This window comes from Saccopteryx leptura, chromosome 6, assembly GCF_036850995.1.
Source record: "Saccopteryx leptura isolate mSacLep1 chromosome 6, mSacLep1_pri_phased_curated, whole genome shotgun sequence".
Taxonomy (NCBI): domain Eukaryota; kingdom Metazoa; phylum Chordata; class Mammalia; order Chiroptera; family Emballonuridae; genus Saccopteryx; species Saccopteryx leptura.
In genome coordinates, this window is record NC_089508.1 from 92517249 (window position 1) to 92538313 (window position 21065).

Here is a 21065-nt window from a genome sequence, read left to right on the forward strand (position 1 = left end):
AGAGAGACACAATTTTTCCAAGTACATTTGCTTACTATCAACAGAAGGGGAAAAGTGTCTCATGAGACACACACAGGAAGAAGAAACACAATGACATATGCTTTCAGCAACACAGAAACAAGTGTGACAGTAGACGAGCATGACTAATATGGACTCTAACAGGAATCATAATAGAGTGGCCAAAAGCAACACAATAACAAAACTTCTAGTTCAATTTTTAAGCTTCAAGCTTTAAAAATAAACTGAACATATAGAAAGTAGGGTGGACTGACCCATTATCACTTAATGTGATCACATTATCAATTTAGTTTATTTAATTTTTCCCCCATTCTTTTCCATATAATCACACTAGATATACTTCTGTATTCTGCTTACTTAACATTGTAACATATAGCTTTAAGGTTTAACTGAATACTTAATTACATATTTTTCTAATAATGTACCTTAGGAATATAGACCAATCTGCTAACTTTTACAAATAAGTTTTATTTTTTTTATATATTAGAAATCTGAAGGCCAGAGCAGATCTAAATTAAAAAACAAAAAATGAGGCCCTGGCCAGCTGGCTCAGTGGTCGAGTGTCAGCTTGACATGTAGATGTCCTGGGTTTAATTCTCAGGGGACACAGAAGTGACCATCTGCTTCTTCACCTCACCCCCTCCTCTCTCTCTTTCCCCTCCTGCAGCCATGGCTCAATTGGTTTGAGCACATCAACCCCGGGAGCTGAAGATGGCTCTGTGGAGCCTCAGCCTCAGGTGCTAAAAATAGTTTGGTTACAAGCATGGCTCCAGACGAGTCACCAGGTGGATCCTGGTTGGGGTGCATGTGGGAGTCTATCTCCCCTCCTCTCACTTGGAAAAAGAAAAAAGAGAGAGAGAGAAATGATAAAGAGGAGAAAGAAGATGAATTTAGGCCCTGGTCAGCTGGGTCAGTGGATAGTGTTGGCCTGGCATGCAGACGTCCCAGGTTTGATCCCCAGTCAGGGCACACATGAAAAGCAACCATCTGCTTCTTTTCCCCTGCCTCTCCCCCTTCTCTCTCTCTTCCCCTCTTGCAGCCAGTGGCTCGAATGGTTCAAGCATCAACCCCAGGGGCTGAGAATATCTCGGTTGGTTCGAACGTCAGCCCCAGATGGGGGCTGCTGTGTGGATCACAGTTGGGGGCATACGGGAGTCTATCTCCCCTCCTCTTACTTAAAAAAAAAGTTTATAGAAATCTAAAGAGACACCCAAACAGTTTGAGAAGGAGGAGATATCCAAAGTATTACCCAAAGAGGTGATGGATACTTTAGCAGATATACGAGTTACCTGTCTGACCCTGGATGATCGTCTTTCTCCTTTCCTTGGCTTCTCATCATCAGAGTCACCTTTCTCTTCAGAAACAGAGGAGCTTTTTCCTATCAAATAAAAAAAAAGCAAGTCAGACTCATGACATGAACACTCTTTCAAGGCTGCTTTCTAAATTCAATCAATCATAGCATATGAACTGGTCAATACATATTTATATAAATTTCTTTCACTTCTATGTGAAAAAAAGACTATATAAAGCCCTAAGGGTCAAGGTCTTATTAATAATTTCTACAGTGTTTATCTGGAATACTTTTAATATCTAAAAGTCAATTTACTTATTACAATAATTCAAGTAAAGGTAAGTAACTACCAGGGGCTTCAAACTGTCTAGCAGAGATGTAAAAATACAAAGTATACTTCTTTCTTTTTCTTTTTTTTTTTACAGGGACAGAGAGAGTCAGAGAGAGGGATAGATAGGGACAGACAGACAGGAACGAAGAGAGATGAGAAGAATCAATCATTAGCTTTTCTTTGCGACACCTTAGTTTTTCATTGATTGCTTTCTCATATGTGCCTTGACTGTGGGCCTTCAGCAGACGGAGTAACCCCTTGCTCAAGCCAGCGACCTTGGGTCCAAGCTGGTGAGTTTTATGGGGTTTTTTTGCTCAAGCCAGATAAGCCCGCACTCAAGCTGGCAACCTTGGGGTCTCGAACCTGGGTCCTCTGCATCCCAGTCCGATGCTCTATCCACTGTGCCACCGCCTGGTCAAGCCAAGGTATACTTCTTTCTTTCTCTTCCTTTTCTTAAACAGACAGACAGGAAGGGAGATGAGAAGCAACAATTTGTAGTTGTGGCACTTTAGTTGTTCATTGACTGCTTTCTCATCTCTGCCTTGACCACAGGGGGCTCCAGCTGAGCCAGTGACCATGGGATAATGTCTATGATCCTATGCTCAGGCCAGTGACCCCATGCTCAAGCTGGTGAGCCTGTGCTCAAATTGGATGAACCCACACTAAAGCGGTTTCAAACCTGCATCCTCAGCGTCCCAGGCGGATGCTCTATCCACTGTGCCACCACCTGGTCAGGCTGTGCACTTATTTCTATAAAATGTTTTCTTACTCTGAATCAAAACTCAAGACTTCCTTTATTCAATATCTATTTCTTTGGATTGCCTATTGCTACTACTAATTTTGACCAAAATATTATGAATACTATACTTACATAAATAGTTTTCAAGACCCTAAAGTTCTTAGAATTACTAGAAGCAAACTGGACAGGGCTTCAGAAATGAGCCCTTCTCAATTATTTTATTTTTTTAGAGAGAGAGAGAGAGAGAGAAGAAATGGGAAGCATCAACTCGCAGTAGTTGCTTCCTATATGTGCCTTGACCAAGTAAGCCCAGGGTTTCAAACCAGTGTTCCAGGTGGACGCTTTATATACTATACTACACCACTACGATTCAGGCTCAATTATGCTTTTTTTTTTTGTATTTTTCTGAAGCTGGAAACAGGGAGAGATAGTCAGACAGACTCCCGCATGCGCCCGACCGGGATCCACCCGGCACGCCCACCAGGGGTGAAGCTCTGCCCACCAGGGGGCGATGCTCTGCCCCTCCGGGGCATAGCTCTGCTGCGACCAGAGCCACTCTAGCGCCTGGGGCAGAGGCCAAGGAGCCATCCCCAGCGCCCAGGCCATCTTTGCTCCAATGGAGCCTTGGCTGCAGGAGGGGAAGAGAGAGACAGAGAGGAAGGAGGGGGAGGGTGTGGAGAAGCAAATGGCCGGGAATCGAACCCGGGTCCCCCACACGCCAGGCCGATGCTCTACCGCTGAGCCAACCGGCCAGGGCCCTGGCTCAATTATGTTTTATGTATGAAACACAAGATGAGAATTTTTAAGATGAAAAATATTTTTTTTTAAGATGAAAAATTTTTTAAAGGAAAAATAAGTTCTATTAAAATAAACCTTAGAAACTACCAACCTAGATAACTCTAAATATTAACTCCATGTAAAATTGGAAAAACATTCACATTTCATTAAGGAAGGTAACTGTAGGCAAATAGCTTAATTTGGTCTCAATGACTTGATGAGAAAAAGGAGGGAATGGACTGGAAGATTTCTAAGTTTCCTACCAATATTAAAATATTATATAGGCCTAGCCCAGTGGTTTTCAACCTTTTTTACATTTGGGGACTGGAAACAAAGAAGAAGTATTTTGGGAACTGTTAAAGCAGGAATTACCCTGAGCATAAGCGAATTTGGCTAAAATAATTGGTTCTATAATCTTCATTCAACAACAGAATGGTTAACTCTTTCACAGACCAGCACACATTTCCTGGTGGACCAGTGGTTGAAAAACATTGGCCTAGACTGACCAGGCCGTGGCGCAGTGGACAGAGTGTCAGACTGGGATGTGGAGGACCCAGGTTTGAGACCCCGAGGTCACCAGCTTGAGAGCGGGCTCATCTGGTTCGAGCAAAGCTCACCAGCTTGAGCCCAAGGTCGCTGGCTCAAGCAAGGGGTTACTTGGTCTGCTGTAGCCCCACGGTCAAGGCACATATGAGAAAGCAATCAATGAACAACTAAGATGTCGCAACAAAAAACTAATGATTGATGTTTCTCATCTCTCTCTCTGTTCTTGTCTGTCTGTCCCTATCTATCCCTCTGTCTCTGTTAAAAATTACATATATATATGTTTGACTGGTGGTCACACAGTGAACAGAGCGTCAACCTGGGACACTGAGACCCATGTTGAAAACCCTAAGATGCCAGCTTAAATACAGGCTAATCTGGCTTGAGCGCAGTCACCAGCCTGAGCATGGGATCATCGACATGATCTCATGGTTGCTTGCTTGAGACCAAGGGTCACTGGCTTGAAGCCCAAGGGTGGCTTGAGCAAGGGGTCACTGGCTCGGCTGGAGCCCCCTGGTGAAGGCACATGAAACAATCAATGAACAACTAGCAATGCAACTACCAGTTGATGCTTCTCATCTCTCTCCCTTCCTCTTTTTCTCTCTCACAAAAACAGACAAATAAACAAACACACACACACAAATAATCCAAAAAAACATTATACCATTATACATAGTATCAATACAAATACGGATGAGAAAGAGTTTAGGAAACAACCTAAAGATTACATTCCAGATACTTACTCAGCTAGATTGGCTCAATTACAATACAGTACACAAAAGGTTTAAATGATCCACAAAACTATGTTCTCCACACTAATGGTATTTAAACTGGTGGCAAATAAAGCCAATGTGGTTAGCTCTAACCCAAGATCTTTCTTATTTCTATATCTCAACAATCTAAAATGAACTAGTCTTTGCTTCTAAAATTAAAAAAAGGAAAGTTATAAAATAAAATAGAAGACTAAACGTTAGGATCTCTGTACATAACATTTTTTATCTGGGATAGTGAATAAAGGCTTGATTTATATGTGTGTGTATAGAATCTATAGTTAAGGTATGCAGTTATAGGCCTGATTCTTTAGCAAACACTTAAAAAAAAACTGTAAGAAGCCAATAATGCATTGGCTATAATAACAGTAATAATTTCATAATTAAATGACCTGGGATAGGTTAAATTACAAAATGAGTAAAACCAAAAAACAGTATTTTCCATTAATTTTAGGCAAAGCTCCTTTGCAAGTGTAAAGGAAAAAAGCAGATTTATTGTAGTTTTATAAAAAAGAAATGGCCCTGGCTGATTGCCTCAGAGGTACAGCATTGGCCCAGTGTGTGCATGTCCCAGGTTTGATTCCCGATGAGGGCACACAGGAAAAGTGACCACCTGCTTCTCTACCCCTACCCCTTCCCCTTCCCTCTCTCTCTCTCTCTCTCTCTCCCTCTCTCCTGAAGCAAGGGCTCAGTTTGAGCAAGTTGGCCCTGGGCATCAAGGATGGCTCCATGGCCTCGCTTTAGGTGCTAAAATAGTTCGGCTGCAGAGCAACGGAGCAGTGGCCCCAGATGGGCTGAGTATCACCAAGTAGGGGGCTTGCCGGGTGGATATCAGTTGGGGCGCAGGCCAGAGTCTGTCTCTGCCTCCCTGCCTCTCACTTAATAATAATAATAATAAAATAAAATAAAAAAGAAATAAAAAGGCAGAGGGTAGGGGACAGATGAATAGGCAGAGCACAAAGGATCTTTAGGGTAGTGAAAATACTCTGTATGATACTGTAATGATGAATACATGTCATTAACATTTTGTCCAAACCCACAGGATGGACATCAAGAGTGAACCTAAATGTAAAGTATGAACTTTGGGTGACTATGATGTGTCAATGTAGATGTATCAATTTTAAGAAATGTACCACTCTGCCTGACCAGGCGGTGGTGCAGTGAATAGAATGTTGGACTGGGATGTGGAGGACCTAGGTTCGAGACCACGAGGTCACCAGCTTGAGCGTGGGCTCATCTGGTTTGAGCAAGGCTCACCAGCTTGAGCCCAAGGTCGCTGGCTCAAGCAAGGGGTCACTCGGTCTACTGTAGCACCCACCCCCACCCCGGTCAAGGCACATATGAGAAATCAATAAATGAACAACTAAGGAACCGAAACGAAGAATTGATGTTTCTCATCTCTCTCCCTTCCTGTCTGTCCCTACCTGTCCCTCTCTGTCTCTGCCACACACAAAAAAAGAAATGTAGCACTCTAATAGGGGATGCTTACTGAAGGGAAGGCTATGCATATGTGCTGCAAAGGGCGTAAGGGAAATCTCTGTACCTTCCTCTCAATTTTGCTGTGAACTTAAAGCTGTTCTAACCCCCTTCCCCAAAAAACCCCCCAAAACAATAAAACATTATCCAGATGCTCAAGAATTAAAAAAAAAAAGTTAACCAGGTTGGAGGGAAGATAAAGATTTTAATATTACAGTTACTTTAAGCTCATATACAGACAAAAAAAAAACAAACACTGGAAAAATTATAAACCAAAATATCAATTGTAGTTATTTTAGTTTGTGGAAACTATTAGTGATTTATAAACTTGTTTTTTCTAGTTTTTCCAAATTTGATGAATATATACTACTTTTTAAATGAGAACAAAAATTTTTAAAGGATAAAATCCTAAACTCTGGAGGGAAAACATACAAAATAGATTCTCAGATACCCCTCAAATACTATAAACAACTAAAACTCATAGGCCTAGCAATCCCAAGTATGTTTATCACTACAAATTCTATATAAGAAACATTCTCTTTGTTTTCACTTTAGAAACAATACTTATAAGCATGTATTTAAAGTCATAAGAAAAATGCTTTGAAGTAAGTAACAGGCTTTCAGTAAACACAATTATGCTCTGAGTAAATAAATGTAATTTTAAGAGCAGGAAAAAAGGCATGGACAAAGTTGGCCAGACATAAATGTGTTAAACAGGTCAAATAGAGTTTTAGAGTTGTGATTTTAGAGTTAGGTATGTATAAACAAACAGCTTCTTTCTCCATCTATTGTAAGCTGCATGATACTCTAATGGGTCATACTATTTTGACACTATAAACCTGCTGTGATAGGATTTTCCCCTCTTAAGTGAGAAGCAGGGAAGCAGAGAAACAGACTCCTGCATGCACCCGACTGGGATCCACCTGGCAAGCCCACTAGGGGACGATGCTCTGATCACCTGGGACCACAGCTCCGTTGTAACTGGAGGTGAGGCCATGGTGCCATCCTCAGCGCCTGGGCCAACTTACTCCAATGGAGCCATGGTGCAGTGATAGGATTTAGATGAATATGCTTCTGGAAGCACTTGAATAATAAGTCATCAAAGAGATGCCTGACCAGGTGGTGGCGCAGTGGATAGAGCGTCGGACTGGGATGCGGAAGGACCCAGGTTTGAGACCCCGAGGTCACCAGCTTGAGTGCGGGCTCATCTGGCTTGAGCAAAAAAAAACAAAAAAAAGCTCACCAGCTTGGACCCAAGGTCGCTGGCTCCAGCAAGGGGTTACTCGGTCTGCTGAAGGCCCGCGGTCAAGGCACATATGAGAAAGCAATCAATGAACAACTAAGAAGTCGCAATGTGCAACAAAAAACTAATGATTGATGCTTCTCATCTCTCTCTCCGTTCCTGTCTGTCTGTCCCTGTCTATCTCTGCCTATGTAAAAAAAAAAAAAAAGAGATGAGTGTAAAATGGACTGGACGGTTCAGAAAGTTTTGGCCATCATTGTTTTGCAAAAAAATCTGACATGAGATAAGAGCTTAATAAGCAATACAAAATACAAGGAAGAGATAAGAAATTTCTTTCTAGCTCTTTGTACAAAGCTGGTATGATACAGACAAGTTTCTGGGAAAGGTACCATCTTCTCTTATGAGCACATGGCCTTATTAAGTGTCCTAAGCCAGATGTGAATAATAATGTGCAGAAATTGAGCACTTTGCCCTCGCTGGGTAGACCATCCAACATTGTGGTTCAATCCCTGGTCAGAACACATATAAGAATCGACCAATGGCCCTGGCCAGATAGCTTGCTGGGTTAGAGCATTGTTCCAATATTCAGAGATTGCTGGTTCGATCCCCAGTCAGGACACATACAGAAACAGATCAATATTTCTCTCTCTTTCTCACTAAAATCAATCAATTAGAAAAAATCAACCACTGAATGCATAGGTAAATGGAACATATCAATGTTCCTCTCTCTAAAAGTTAATAAAAATAATGTTTAAAAAAGGCCTGACCAGGCAGTGGTGCAGTGGACAGAGCATCAGCAGGGGACACTGGGGACCCAGATTTGAGACCCCAGGTCGCTGGTTTGAGCGTGGGATTATCAACATGACCCCATGGTCATTAACTTTTTTTTTTTTTTTTTTGTATTTCTCCGAAGCTGGAAACGGGGAGAGACAGTCAGACAGACTCCCGCATGCGCCCAACCGGGATCCACCTGGCATGGGCGACGCTCTGCCCACCAGGGGGCGATGCTCTGCCCCTCCGGGGCGTCGCTCTGCCGCGACCAGAGCCACTCTAGCGCCTGGGGCAGAGGCCAAGGAGCCATCCCCAGCGCCCGGGCCATCTTTGCTCCAATGGAGCCTTGGCTGCGGAAGGGGAAGAGAGAGACAGAGAGAAAGGAGGGGGTGTGGAGAAGCAAATGGGAGCTTCTCCTATCTGCCCTGGCCGGGAATTGAACCCGGGTCCCCCGCACGCCAGGCCAACGCTCTACCGCTGAGCCAACCAGCCAGGGCCCATGGTCATTAACTTGAGCCCAGACGTTGCTGGCTTGTGCAAGGGGTCACTGGCTTGGCCTGAGCCCCCCGGTCAAGGCATGCATGAGAAGCAATCAAAGAACAACTAAAGTGACACAACTTTGAGTTGATGTTTCTCACCTCTCTCCCTTCTTGCCTCCATGTCTTTCTGTCTCTCTCGCAAAAACAAGAAAAGCAAGCTAGGGTAAATGTAAGATTTCCAATATTCCATTGGCAGAAGCCTTCAGGAGAAAAGAAAAGGTGCCTAATAGCTGCAAGACAATGTGGAATGTATGAAAATGAAGAATGCAAGTAGTTTCTTCATCCTAGAAAACAAATCCCTAGGCAGGATTTGCACAACCCAAGTAAGGTAGCAGCTAAAGATCAAAGCAAAGCCTGTGGCCAAATGAAATCCTTAGGTTCGAATAAGACGCAGGAATTAAGAGAATGAACACTTAGCAATGATGCCAAACATAAACATGACTCAGGGTAGCTGTATAAGTAACATTATCTAGCATGTCTCTAGAATCTCGGCATCCAGATTTAATATGAGAAAATGGAATGAGTACTACATGCTCTGTAAGTCAGTCTGGCTAAGATCCTCTGGGGTTATCCCTTTGTAAAACCTATGTTCTAAATATTCCTTTTTTAAATGCTGTGGTATTTTTCCTAATTTTCCTGGATTGAGTTCTTTTTTGGAAAAAATTAACATAAGGATCAACAAGGAAATTCAGACCAATTCTGACTATTAGAGGGTGAATACTGACTGACTCCCAATACCTTAGAAAATCTGAAGAAAGTGATGGCAAGATAAGAAGTCAAAGAGGAGGGCCAGGGAGGATTTTATAAACCATTTCTTTCTATTTGGGATTTTGTCTACAGCACATAAATAGAAGGTTGCTGGAATATAAGACAAGGATCTTGATTAAATATAATACTGAAAACCTATCAGTCATTCAAAAATTGAGTTGATCAGAAGAATTGTAAGGGGACTTTAAAATTGTAGATTCCCCCCACTCCCTCCAAAAAAAAACAAAAAGAGAGAAACAAAAATGTAGATTCCCAGAAGTCACAATCCCTGAAATTCTGGGGGTAGGGCCCAGAAACCCATATATATATATATATATATATATATATATATATATATATATATATATATATTTTTTTTTTTTTTTTTTCTTCTTCTTCTTAATTTTCCAATGATTTGACAGAGTGAAAAAGGAATGAGGTAAGGAGGAAAGGGAAAGAGGGCGAGAGGGGGAGAAAAAGAGGGGGAGAGAGGGGGAGAGAAAGGGTGGGAAGAAAGAGAGGGGGAGGGAGGAAGAAAGAGAGAGGGAGAGAGGGAGGGGGAAAGAAAGAGAAAGAGAGGAGAAAGAAAAGCATCAACTGGTTGTTCCATTAAGTGTTCCATTTAGTTGTGCACTCATTGGTTGCTTCTCATGTGCCCTGACTGGGAATTAAACCTGCCACCTACGTGCAGAGATGACACTCTATCCATTGAGCTACCTAGGCAGGGCCAGGAATCCATATTCTTAAAAGTAGTAAACTAAGCCCTGGACAGGTAGCTCAGTTGGTTAGAGCATTATCCTGATACGCCAAGTTGTGGGTTCAATCCCTGGTCAGGGCACATACAACAATCAACGAATGAATGCATAAATAAGCAGAACAGCAAAATCAACGTTTCTCTCTCTCTCAAATCAATCAATAATAATATTAAAAAAATTACCATCTTGGCCAGACAGCTTGATTGGTTAGGTTACTAGTGTATAAATGACATATGTACAGTAGTTAAGTTTATATTAAATTAATTGTAAACAAGTATTTTGAATCATTAATATTAGTGGTCATAAGGAAGGCTATCATCCCATATTTAACATTTAGAATGTTTGGAAGTTGCTGTCTCTTCTGATTAATATAGAATTTCTTCTTGAAAATAGATTTTTAGGAGGTATTTAATGGTTGGAATTGTCTTTTAGAGAATTATTTTCAAATATAAAATATAAAAATAGCAGACCCTCAATTGATCCATTTTGCTCTTAGCACTCTTTTTTCCGATTGTGAAGCCAGGAGGAAGGGAAAACCCCTTGTAAATTAGTTGTCAGTGTTTCCTCTCAAATGAAAATCACTCAAAAATATCTGTTGAATTCCTGCTATATACATTATCTCCATACTAGAATATATGGAGAGTTAGCACATTTGTAAAATGTATTTAGGGAGAGAAGACAATAGCACATAAAACTAACTCTAGGAGTTGGCATGTTTATAAGAGACATGGAAGTAGTACAGATACATGCATCATAGGAATTCAAAAGAGTAAAAGCTTTCTGAAGACTAGAGCGATTAGAGAGCCTCATGAAGGTGTAGAATTTGAGCAGCTGAGCCTTAGAGATGGGTAAGATTTGAATTGGCACAGAGGAGACAAGGGTATTTCTAGGAAGAAAACGTATAGAGATAGGAATGAATGTGCTTTTTCAAGGAGAGATAGATACCAAGTGAATCTAGATAGTGTAAAGTATTCTTTTATATTCAAGAATAGAGAAACTATTAAAAAGGTGGACCTGATGCCTGACCAGTGATGGCACAGTGGATGGAGTGTCAACCTGGGTCACAGAAGTTCCAGGTTCAAAACTTGAAGGTTGCTGGCTTGCCAGCTTGAGTGTGGGGTCATCAACATGATTCCAAGGTCGCTGGCTCAGCTTGAACCCCCCCACAACCCCGCAAAAGGCATGTATGAGAAGCAATCAATTAACAACTAAAGTAACACAACTATGAGTTGATGCTTCTCATTTCTCTTCCTTCCTGTCTGTCTGTCTTGCTATTAAAAAAAAAGGAGATTGGGGCCTTGGCCGGTTGGTTCAGTGGTAGAGCATCGGCTTGGCGTGCAGAAGTCCCGGGTTCGATTCCCGGCCAGGGCACACAGGAGAAGCGCCCATTTGCTTCTCCACCCCTCCCCCTCTCCTTCCTCTCTGTCTCTCTCTTCCTCTCCCGCAGCCAAGGCTCCATTGGAGCAAAAGATGGCCTGGGCGCTGAGGATGGCTCCTTGGCCTCTGCCCCAGGCGCTAGAGTGGCTCTGGTCGCAACAGAGCGACGCCCCAGAGGGGCAGAGCATTGTCCCCTGGTGGGCAGAGCGTCGCCTCCTGGTGGGTGTGCCGGGTGGATCCCGGTCGGGCGCATGCGGGAGTCTGTCTGACTGTCTCTCCCCGGTTCCAGCTTCAGGAAAAGAAAAAGAAAAAAAAAAAAAAGTAGATTGGGATAATATTGCAAAGAGCTTTGAATATCAAGCCAATGTGTATGAACTTTTTTATTCTAAAGGTAACGTGGAAATCATTGAGAATTCCTGATAGGGACATGATTTAATAAGGAACTATTTTAACAAAACAGCCTGTCTCAATTTATTTTTTAAATGTTTATTTTATTGATCTTAGAGGAAGGGAGAGAGCAGAAAAGAGACAGGAACATCTATTCCTGTATGTGCCCTGACGGGATCAAACTGGCAACCTCGGTACTTCAAGATGATGCTCCAACCAAGCTATCTGGCCTGGGTGAGCCTGTCTCAGTTTAAATGTAATTTGAAATGAAAATGAGGAATGGATCCTGACATAGAAATAAGGTTTCAAAAACAAAGATTTAAGAGTGAAGGGAGTCAGTCTCTTCAGTGCTTTATGTCAGCAGGATTTTACCTATGTCTGTAATGAATGAAAGAAAACAAAAATAAAAAACAGGCAAAAGAGTGCCTGACCAGGTGGTGGTACAGTAGATAGAGTGTCAGACTCTGATGCGGAGGATCCAGGTTCGAGACCCCGAGGTCGCCAGCTTGAGCGTAGGCTCATTTGGTTTGAGCAAAGCTCACCAGCTTGGACCCAGGGTCGCTGGCTTGAGCAAGGGGTTACTAGGTCTGCTGAAGGCCACAATGAAGGCACATATGAGAAAGCAATCAATGAACAACTAAGATGTCGCAATGAAAAACTAATGATTGATGCTTCTCATCTCTCTCTGTCTGTCTCTGTCTATCCCTCTCTCTCTCTCTCTCTCTCTTAAAAAAAAAAAAAAACAGGTAAAAGAAAAAGGAAGAAAGAGGTGAATGTAACTGTTGAGTACAGTCAACAATTGATGTATATGCTATTCTGGTCTTGGCTAGAATGTAAATCTCATTATAGATGTGGTCCAGATTTTGGTCAAGGTTTTAAGTGGACTAGTAGTTTTCAGTTCTAGCAATGCTTAATTGTATCAGTGGTAATACCAGGAGTTAACCCAAAAGTTAGATTCTTTCAGGAGTACAATGTCAGTCTACCATAGGCCAGTAAACTGTTGGACTGCCCTCTTATTTATTTATTTTTTTTGACAGAGACAGAGTTAGAGAGAGGGACAGATAGGAACAGACAGAAGGGAGAGGGATGAGAAGCATCAGTTCTTTGTTGCGTCCCCTTAGTTGTTCACTGATTGCTTTCTCATATGTGCCTTGACCAGGGAGAACTACAGCAGAGCAAGTGAGCCCCTGCTCAAGCCATTGACCTTTGGGCTCAACCTAGCAACGATGGGGTCATGTCTATGATCCACGCTCAAGCCAGCAACCCTGCACTCAACCTGGCGAGCCCGCACTCAAACTGGATGAGGCTGCGTTCAGGCCAGTGACCTGGGGTTTCGAAACTGGGTCCTGTGTGTTCCAGTCTGACACTCTATCCACTGTGCCACTGCCTGGTCAAGCTGCCCTCTTATTTTTTTGCTTTGGATATTTTTGGGTTCTCTTTAATAAGATTTTGTTTAAAGTAAGATTTCTAGTAACATAATTTGCTAATTAGTAGAGGTACCCTAGAACATCTTATAATTTATTTTTTAATTGATTTCAGATAGAGAGAGAAACATCAAATTATTGTTCCACTTATGCATTCATTGGTTGTATGTGCCCTGACCAGGTCTTGAACCTGTAATCTTGGCATACGTGCCTTGCAGGGACTCAAGCTGAGCCGGTTATCTACTGCTCAAGCCAGCGACCTTGGGATCATGTTAATGACCCCATACTCAAGCTGGTGAGCCCGCGCCTAAGCCAGCAACCTTCAGGTTTTGAACTTGGAACTCCTGTGACCCAATTCGACACTCCATCCACTGCGCCATCACTGGTTAGGCATCAATCCACCTTTCTAATGGTTTCTCTATTCTTGAATATGAAAGAATACTTTACACTAGCTAGATTCACTTGGATCTACCTCTCCTTGAAAAACAGCACATTCAGCCTGACCAGGTGGTGGCGCACGGGATAGAGCGTCAGACTAGGATGCAGGAGCCTCAGGCGCTAGAGTGGCTCTGGTCGCAACATGGCGACGCCCAGGATGGGCAGAGCATCGCCCCCTGGTGGGCAGAGCGTCGCCCCTGGTGGGCGTGCCGGGTGGATCCCGGTCGGGCGCATGCAGGAGTCTGTCTGACTGTCTCTCCCTGTTTCCAGCTTCAGAAAAATGAAAAAAAAAAAAAAAAAAAGAAGAGACAGCAACTTCCAAACATTCTAAATGTTAAATATGGGATGATAGCCTTCCTTATGACCACTAATATTAATGATTCAAAATACTTGTTTACAATTAATTTAATATAAACTTAACTACTGTACATATGTCATTTATACACTAGTAACCTAACCAATCAAGCTGTCAGGCCAAGATGGTAATTTTTTAATATTATTATTGATTGATTTGAGAGAGAGAGAAACGTTGATTTTGCTGTTCTGCTTATTTATGCATTCATTCGTTGATTGTTGTATGTGCCCTGACCAGGGATTGAACCCACAACTTGGCGTATCAGGATAATGCTCTAACCAACTGAGCTACCTGTCCAGGGCTTAGTTTACTACTTTTAAGAATATGGATTCCTGGCCCTGCCTAGGTAGCTCAATGGATAGAGTGTCATCTCTGCACATAGGTGGCAGGTTTAATTCCCAGTCAGGGCACATGAGAAGCAACCAATGAGTGCACAACTTACTACTGTACATGTCATATAAACACATTCTCCTAAAAGGATACTGTCTTAGATAGGTAATTCCGAACAAATAAAGCTGCACTTATAGACTTTTGCTTAAAGTACTATGTAAAATTGGGTGCTTAATAACATGAAAAATTTAATCTTGCCTAAACACTGGTTTAGAGCTCACATAATACACTGTACTGACTTGCACAGCACACAGCACAATTGTAATTAATTATGTAATAATTTCATGTCCATCTCCTCACTAGGCTATACATTTCATTAGAGCAGGCTTATCTCATTCTCTACTATATTTCTGGTGTCTACTACATGACTGGCATAGACAGGCACTCAATAAAAATTATGAATTAAGAAGCTGCAGCAGATGTGCTTTGGGGGATGATTGGATGGGCAACTCATAATATATATAATTGGAGAAGAGTTAAAAAAAAAGGTTGGGACTGTTGCTAATTCAGAGGTAGAAGAAGCTAAAGAGGTACAAGTGAGAAAAAAAATCATACCACCTTATAAAACACTTTGACAGGTTAACACAACATAGAAGTGAAAGCAGACTTCAAAAGGGACATAATTTCTATGAAAAACAAATCAAAGATCAAGTCACAGAGTTTCCCTGGGGCTTTAATGGATGCTTAGCATGAAAGGAGGTGTGACTACCTCCCCCCACCAACTACGCAGAATTGACAAAACAGCGCAGTGGGGAGGGAGATACGTACTGGGCGAATGTCTGCTGAGCTCCAGCTCTGGTCTCTCCAGGCTGCTCTGAAAGTCAGGAGGCAGCAGGGAAGCCACTCCCTCAGGATGGATCATCTCGTCCTCCGACTCAGCTGAAGCTTCTGCAAAGTACAGATTGGGTCGGGGCAGGGAGGGAGTGAAGGGCTCACCATGTAGGAATATGTACAAGGAGTGAAGGAGGTCAGGTCAAGTGACAGATAAGAGTATATAGTAAAAAGAGTGCTGTACATACAGAAATCTCCCTAGGATTAAGCTCTACCTCATCTAAAGGGTGCCTTAATTTACTTATGTCTTTCTGTTGGCAAAAATTCTCCTCTAGTAATATAGTCAAATTAATGTCTTTTTATCCTGACAAAAGGTAAATACTAACTCACTTGGCTACATAAACTACCAAAGCAAATATGTAGTCTCAGACTGACTTATCCCTGAAATTGCCTAGTTAAACTGGCCCATCTACTCAGTTATAGGAATAAGGATGAAGAACTCCATGTACGAACTGGTAAGTCTGGGCTTACCTTCAAATTCTGCAGCTTCTCGAGCTTCACGTTCTAGACGCTGCCTCAGTAGCTCCTGCTGCTTTTCCAGATACTGTTTTATGAAACTGTTCTGGCTCATTTCCTCACCAATCTGTGTAGAAGACATGGAAAAAGAAAAGTCTAGGAAAACAAACTAAGAAAATGCAAGGAAGAAAATTCCACGGAGCAAAGGTCTACACCTTATACCTAGAATCAAGAAAGATTAAAATGTTGGACAGCTCTTTTTAAAGCTACTTTTGTGTTGACCAAAACAAACAGCCCTATGAGTCACAAGACAGCAAAAAGGCCCTGGCCGGTTGGCTCAGCGGTAGAGCGTAGGCCTGGCGTGCGGGGGACCCGGGTTCGATTCCCGGCCAGGGCACATAGGAGAAGCGCCCATTTGCTTCTCCACTCCCCTCCCCCTCCTTCCTCTCTGTCTCTCTCTTCCCCTCCCGCAGCCAAGGCTCCATTGGAGCAAAGATGGCCCGGGCGCTGGGGATGGCTCCTTGGCCTCTGCCCCAGCGACCCCCCGGAGGGGCAGAGCATCACCCCCTGGTGGGCAGAGTGTCGCCCCCTGGTGGGCGTGCCGGGTGGATCCCGGTCGGGCGCATGCGGGAGTCTGTCTGACTGTCTCTCCCCGTTTCCAGCTTCAGAAAAATACAAAAAAAAAAAAAAAGACAGCAAAAAGAGAAACTGCACATAATTTTTCATTTTAAATATTCAGTTCCCTGGTCTTGGCCAGTTGGCTCAGCTATAGAGCACCGGCCTGGTGTGTGGAAGTCCCAGGGTCTATTCCTGGTCGGGGCACACAGAAGAAGTGCCCATCTGCTTCTCCATCCTTCCTCCTCTTCTATCTCTGTCTTTCTCTCCCGCATTCAAGGCTCCATTGGAGCAAAGCTGGCCTGGGCGCTGAGGATGGCTCCACGGCCTCCACCTCAGGTGCTAGAATGGCTCCAGCCACAACAGAGCAAGGCCCCAATAGGCAGAGCATCGCCCCCTGGTGGGCATGCCAAGTGGATCTGGGTCGGGTGCATGCCGGAGTTGTCTGACTGGCTCCCTGCTTGTAATTTCGGAAAAATACAAAATAAATAAATAAATAAATAAATAGTTCCCATGCAAAGAGTGATGATACAAGTAACTTAAAAGAAATAAAAATCCCTATAAAATCATGTATTTTAATGTAAATTTTTAGACAAGAGAAATTATCTAAAAAACAAATATAAAATTTTTCATAATATGCAGAAATAAAAAGAAAATATACTATCTCATACTAGTTTATCTTTTGTTGCCAACAAAAGACTAATCTCTACATATCTAGAAAATATCTTGACAAGCATCTCCGAAATTCAAGTACAGTTCTTCAAAGTGTGAAAGCATGAGACTAAAATAAGGGATGTCCATTCAACTCTAGGTGATAAGAAATCCTTGGTAACAATATTTAAAATCCAGGAGCTTAACCCTCTCCCCCTGCCTCCTTTCTACAACACAGACTTCCAAATCACTCTTCTGCCCTTTAGGTTTCTTTTCACCAGTCTTTCTCCTAAGAACCTTCTTGCTTTCCAGTCCTCTTAGAACTCCATAAAAAAGAAAAAAAACCTAAATACTTTCTATGTTATTAGTCATCTTTCCTAAATATGGTAAATGCTTGCTTTCACCTAAAGTAGAGATTAGTTTGGCCCTGGCTGGTTGGCTCGGTAGAAGAGCATCAGTCCGGCATGTGAAGTCCTGGGTTCAATTCCCAGCCAGGGCACACAAGAGAAGCGCCCATCTGCTTCTCCACCCCTCCCCCTCTCCTTTCTCTGGCTCTCTCTTCGCCTCCCACAGCCAAAGCTCCACTAGAGCAAAGTTGGCCTGGGCGCTGAGGACGGCTCCATGGCCTCCGCCTCAGGCACTAAAATGGCTTCTGTTGCAATGGAGAAACGGCCCCGATGGGCAGAGCACCGCCCCCTGGTGGGTGTGCCGGGTGGATCCCAGTTGCGTGCATGCGGGAGTATGTCTTTCTGCCTCCCCTTCTTACTTCAGAAAAATACAAAAAAAAACACCCCTGTTGAATGATTTATTCTAATGAGGTCTTATGCAGAAACTCAATATACAAAGCCAATAAAAACATCTAATTTAATTTAAGAGGAGGGTGTGAACCCCTGTTCACCTGGGAAGATCATTTTCCCCAGGAAGCTGCAAAAAGCAGTCCCACAAAACCTCAGTTATAAAACTCTCCAGAGTGGAGCTAGTACAACTTCTTATATTACACATAGGGAAATTGAGGAAACCAATGCTTCCAAAGGTTAAGTTTCTTATCCAAAGTAATAGAGCAAATAATGTTTAGGAATAACTGCATGGTTTACTAACACTTATGGTGGATGATTTGTAAAGGATGACTTCTTGGAAAAACTATGTCAACACAAGAATTCCTCAGCAAGTATTTTCCTACACTGCCCTATTGATTGTCTACTTTATAACTATATTTTAAGACCATTACTTTTCCCAAATCAATGGAAAATAAATGACTTCTGATTCCTGTACTACACTTAATCAGTTGGAACCACAACTTTCTAATGCATGATTTCAAGTATCAGAAATTAATAGCTCTTCTGACTCTGTTCTTGAATTCTTTTTTTTTTTCATTTTAGCGAGAGGAGGGGAGGCAGAAACAGACTCCTGCATGTGCCCTGACTGGGATCCACCGGGAAAGCCCGCTAGGGGGCGATGCTCTGCCCATCTGGGGCCCTTGCTCCATTGCAAATGGACCTATTTTTTAGCAGCTGAGGCTGAGGCCATGGAGCCATCCTCAGTGCCCAGGGCTGAGGACTCGCTCCAATCCAGCCATGGCTGCAGGAGGGGAGGAGGAGGAGGAGGAGGAGGAGGAGGAGGAGGAGGAGAGAGAGAGAGAGAGAGAGAGAGAGAGAGAAGTGAGAGGGGGAGGGGTGGAGAAGCAGATGGGCACTTCTCCTCTGTGCCCTGACACGGAATTGAACCCTGGACATCCCCATGCTGGGCCACACTCTACCACTGAGCCAACTGGCCAGGGCCTTGAATTCTTTATTAGAATTCAACTGTCCTGGTATGAGAATATTTCCAACCCAGGGAATTAAGGGATTTAGCATCAAATATACATCATGTCCTTCCATGTGTCTATGCATCCAAAGAGCCTACCCGTCTAATGAATGTTCTTTCTTACCTGGGAATTTGGCTGAAATGCAGCATGGGGTGTTGAGTGTTTCTGTAAATTTTCTAGCATTAGAGCCTGGTACAGAGAAGGGAAAAAATTAGAGACCTGGGAAAACTCCCTTTCCCCAATGTCTTCATTAAACACAATGACTAACCATATACACTTAAACTGTACCCCTTTTCTAGAGATCGAAAAGCCCTTCACTAATAATATTCTCATTCATCTCAAAAGACTCTTAAAGGTAGTCATGGTTACTGCTCCCAAATGTACAGGTATGGCACACGAGAGACAGTGACCTGGCTATGTAGCAAAATCAGTGACAGTGATAAAACCAATACTATAATCCCTATTATCTTCTGCACTTCTGACTAGTGCCCCTTCTAACTCTGGCCCTGCAGGTACAATTATTTCAAATACTCAAATCAGCTTCAAATACATGGAACCAATATGAGGCTGCTGGTTTTGGATTGACTGAATTACTAGGTCAAACAGTTACCCAGGACTAAATCTGACATTATTTCCACGAATGGCAACTAGACTTACCAAATTTTAAAAATTTCAAAGAGGAGACTACAGAACAAAATAAGCACAGACTCTGTAAACTGTGGTCTGATCCAATACACCAGTGGTAGTCAACCTGGTCCCTACCGCCCATTAGTGGTGTTCCAGCTTTCATGGTGGGCGGTAGCGGAGCAACCAAAGTATAAATAAAAAGATAGATTTAACTATAGTAAGTTGTTTTATAAAGATTTATTCTGCCAAACTTAGCGAAAATCCGACATAAAGTATTTGGTAAGTAATTATTATTATATGCTTTAACTTGCTGTAACTCTGCTTTATAAATTTTATAAAGTAAAGTTACTTCCCTACTTTATAAATCACCATTACTGTGGAATCGGTGGGTGGTTAGAAAATTTTACTACTAACAGAGATACAAAAGTGGGCGGTAGGTATAAAAAGGTTGACTACCCCTGCGATACACACACACACACACACACACACACACACACACACACGAAGTTGTCAGCTTATGTATAAGCAACGGTCTGCCAATTTAACCCTTGAGACAACCCAGCCCTAATGTACTACCCACCACATATCCGAATTAAATCTAATTAAAACCAAGACATTACCATCTTCCCTGTGTTAACACCAAACCCATACATACCAATCCAGCCATACACCTCATGACTATCCCACTATAATTTACTCAAACCGATTTAAAACCTGGGCCCAACATATACCAACCAAACCTGCCTCACCTCTCTCACCAACATACATCAAACTCTAATCCACCCAAATTGCTTCTGGATGCCCTCTAAATTATACACCCCTCTCTAACCACGTCTCTTCAAATCAAGGATTCTTCATCCACCTCCTCCTAATCAAGCAGACATTTTTACCCTATTCCAATCCTATTCTGGATAGCGATACCACCCCCATCAATCCCTCCGCCTAACTATACCCCTAACTCTGACCTAGCCTAACTCGCCCCCCTCAGGCCAGCAACGCCGGTGGTTGTAGTGGGATTTAACTCCTTCTGCAGCGCATGCGCCGAAACCACAGACACAAACAAGGAGGGGGTGGGGGAAGAAGGAAGGAGCTTAAGACACTCCAGGAGAGTAGCGCGAACCCTCCCATTTTGGGCTCGCGCCGTTGCCGTTAAGGCGGGAACCGGCGCTATCTCTATTCCAGCGCGAGTCTCGCCAACCACCGTGCGCGCGGCTCCGGAGGTTCGCGCTGGCGGCCTGAGCGAGCTCGCGCCGAGCCCGGACACTGCGCCTGCGCCGCGGCAGAGACTCGTCTCTACCGGGTCCGCTCCCCTCCGACACCCCGGCAAAGCCGTCTTCTCACCCCTTTGAGCCGCTTGACCAGGGCACTCTTCTGCCCGCTCTTGGCTAGGCCTCGCTGCTCCAGTGCGGCCTTCAGGTCGGTCACCCGCAGCGCCTGAAGAGGCTTCCCGTCCAGAGTCACCTCCTCCAGCTCCGCCATCTTGCGTGAGGTACTCGGGTCCGTCCCGACGGCTTCGGGCATCTTCGGTAATTTCCGCCAACGCCCTTCGAACGTACCTATCTGGCCCCTCCCACTGCTATAGTCAACCCCTCGATTACCACTCAGAATTCTCCGGGTTCCTCCGGAAGTGTTCGGGAGTTTCCGTCTCCACATCGGCACCAATCGGTTCTTTTCCATCTCCTGGACGCTCCCCCTCCCTCTCCCTGCTAT

At 43.4% G+C, this 21065-nt stretch overlaps 1 protein-coding gene across 6 annotated transcripts in view; it reads right to left on the reverse strand.

Moving 5' to 3' along the window:
• The window catches only part of ACIN1 (apoptotic chromatin condensation inducer 1), a 42867-nt gene extending 21844 nt beyond the window's left edge, over nucleotides 1-21023 (reverse strand). For 5 of the 6 annotated variants that reach the window (XM_066343842.1, XM_066343839.1, XM_066343837.1 and 2 more), the window contains exons 1-5: nucleotides 20697-21023; nucleotides 18852-18917; nucleotides 15674-15785; nucleotides 15140-15259; nucleotides 1308-1396 (exon numbers count right to left, since the gene is read on the reverse strand). In XM_066343842.1, the coding sequence (XP_066199939.1) occupies nucleotides 1308-1396; nucleotides 15140-15259; nucleotides 15674-15785; nucleotides 18852-18917; nucleotides 20697-21008 (699 nt within the window). In that variant the 5' untranslated portion in view covers nucleotides 21009-21023. The remainder of the gene's footprint in view (nucleotides 1-1307; nucleotides 1397-15139; nucleotides 15260-15673; nucleotides 15786-18851; nucleotides 18918-20696) is intronic. The other variant, XM_066343840.1, reaches the window with a different exon arrangement.
• Nucleotides 21024-21065: the final 42 nt, after the last annotated feature.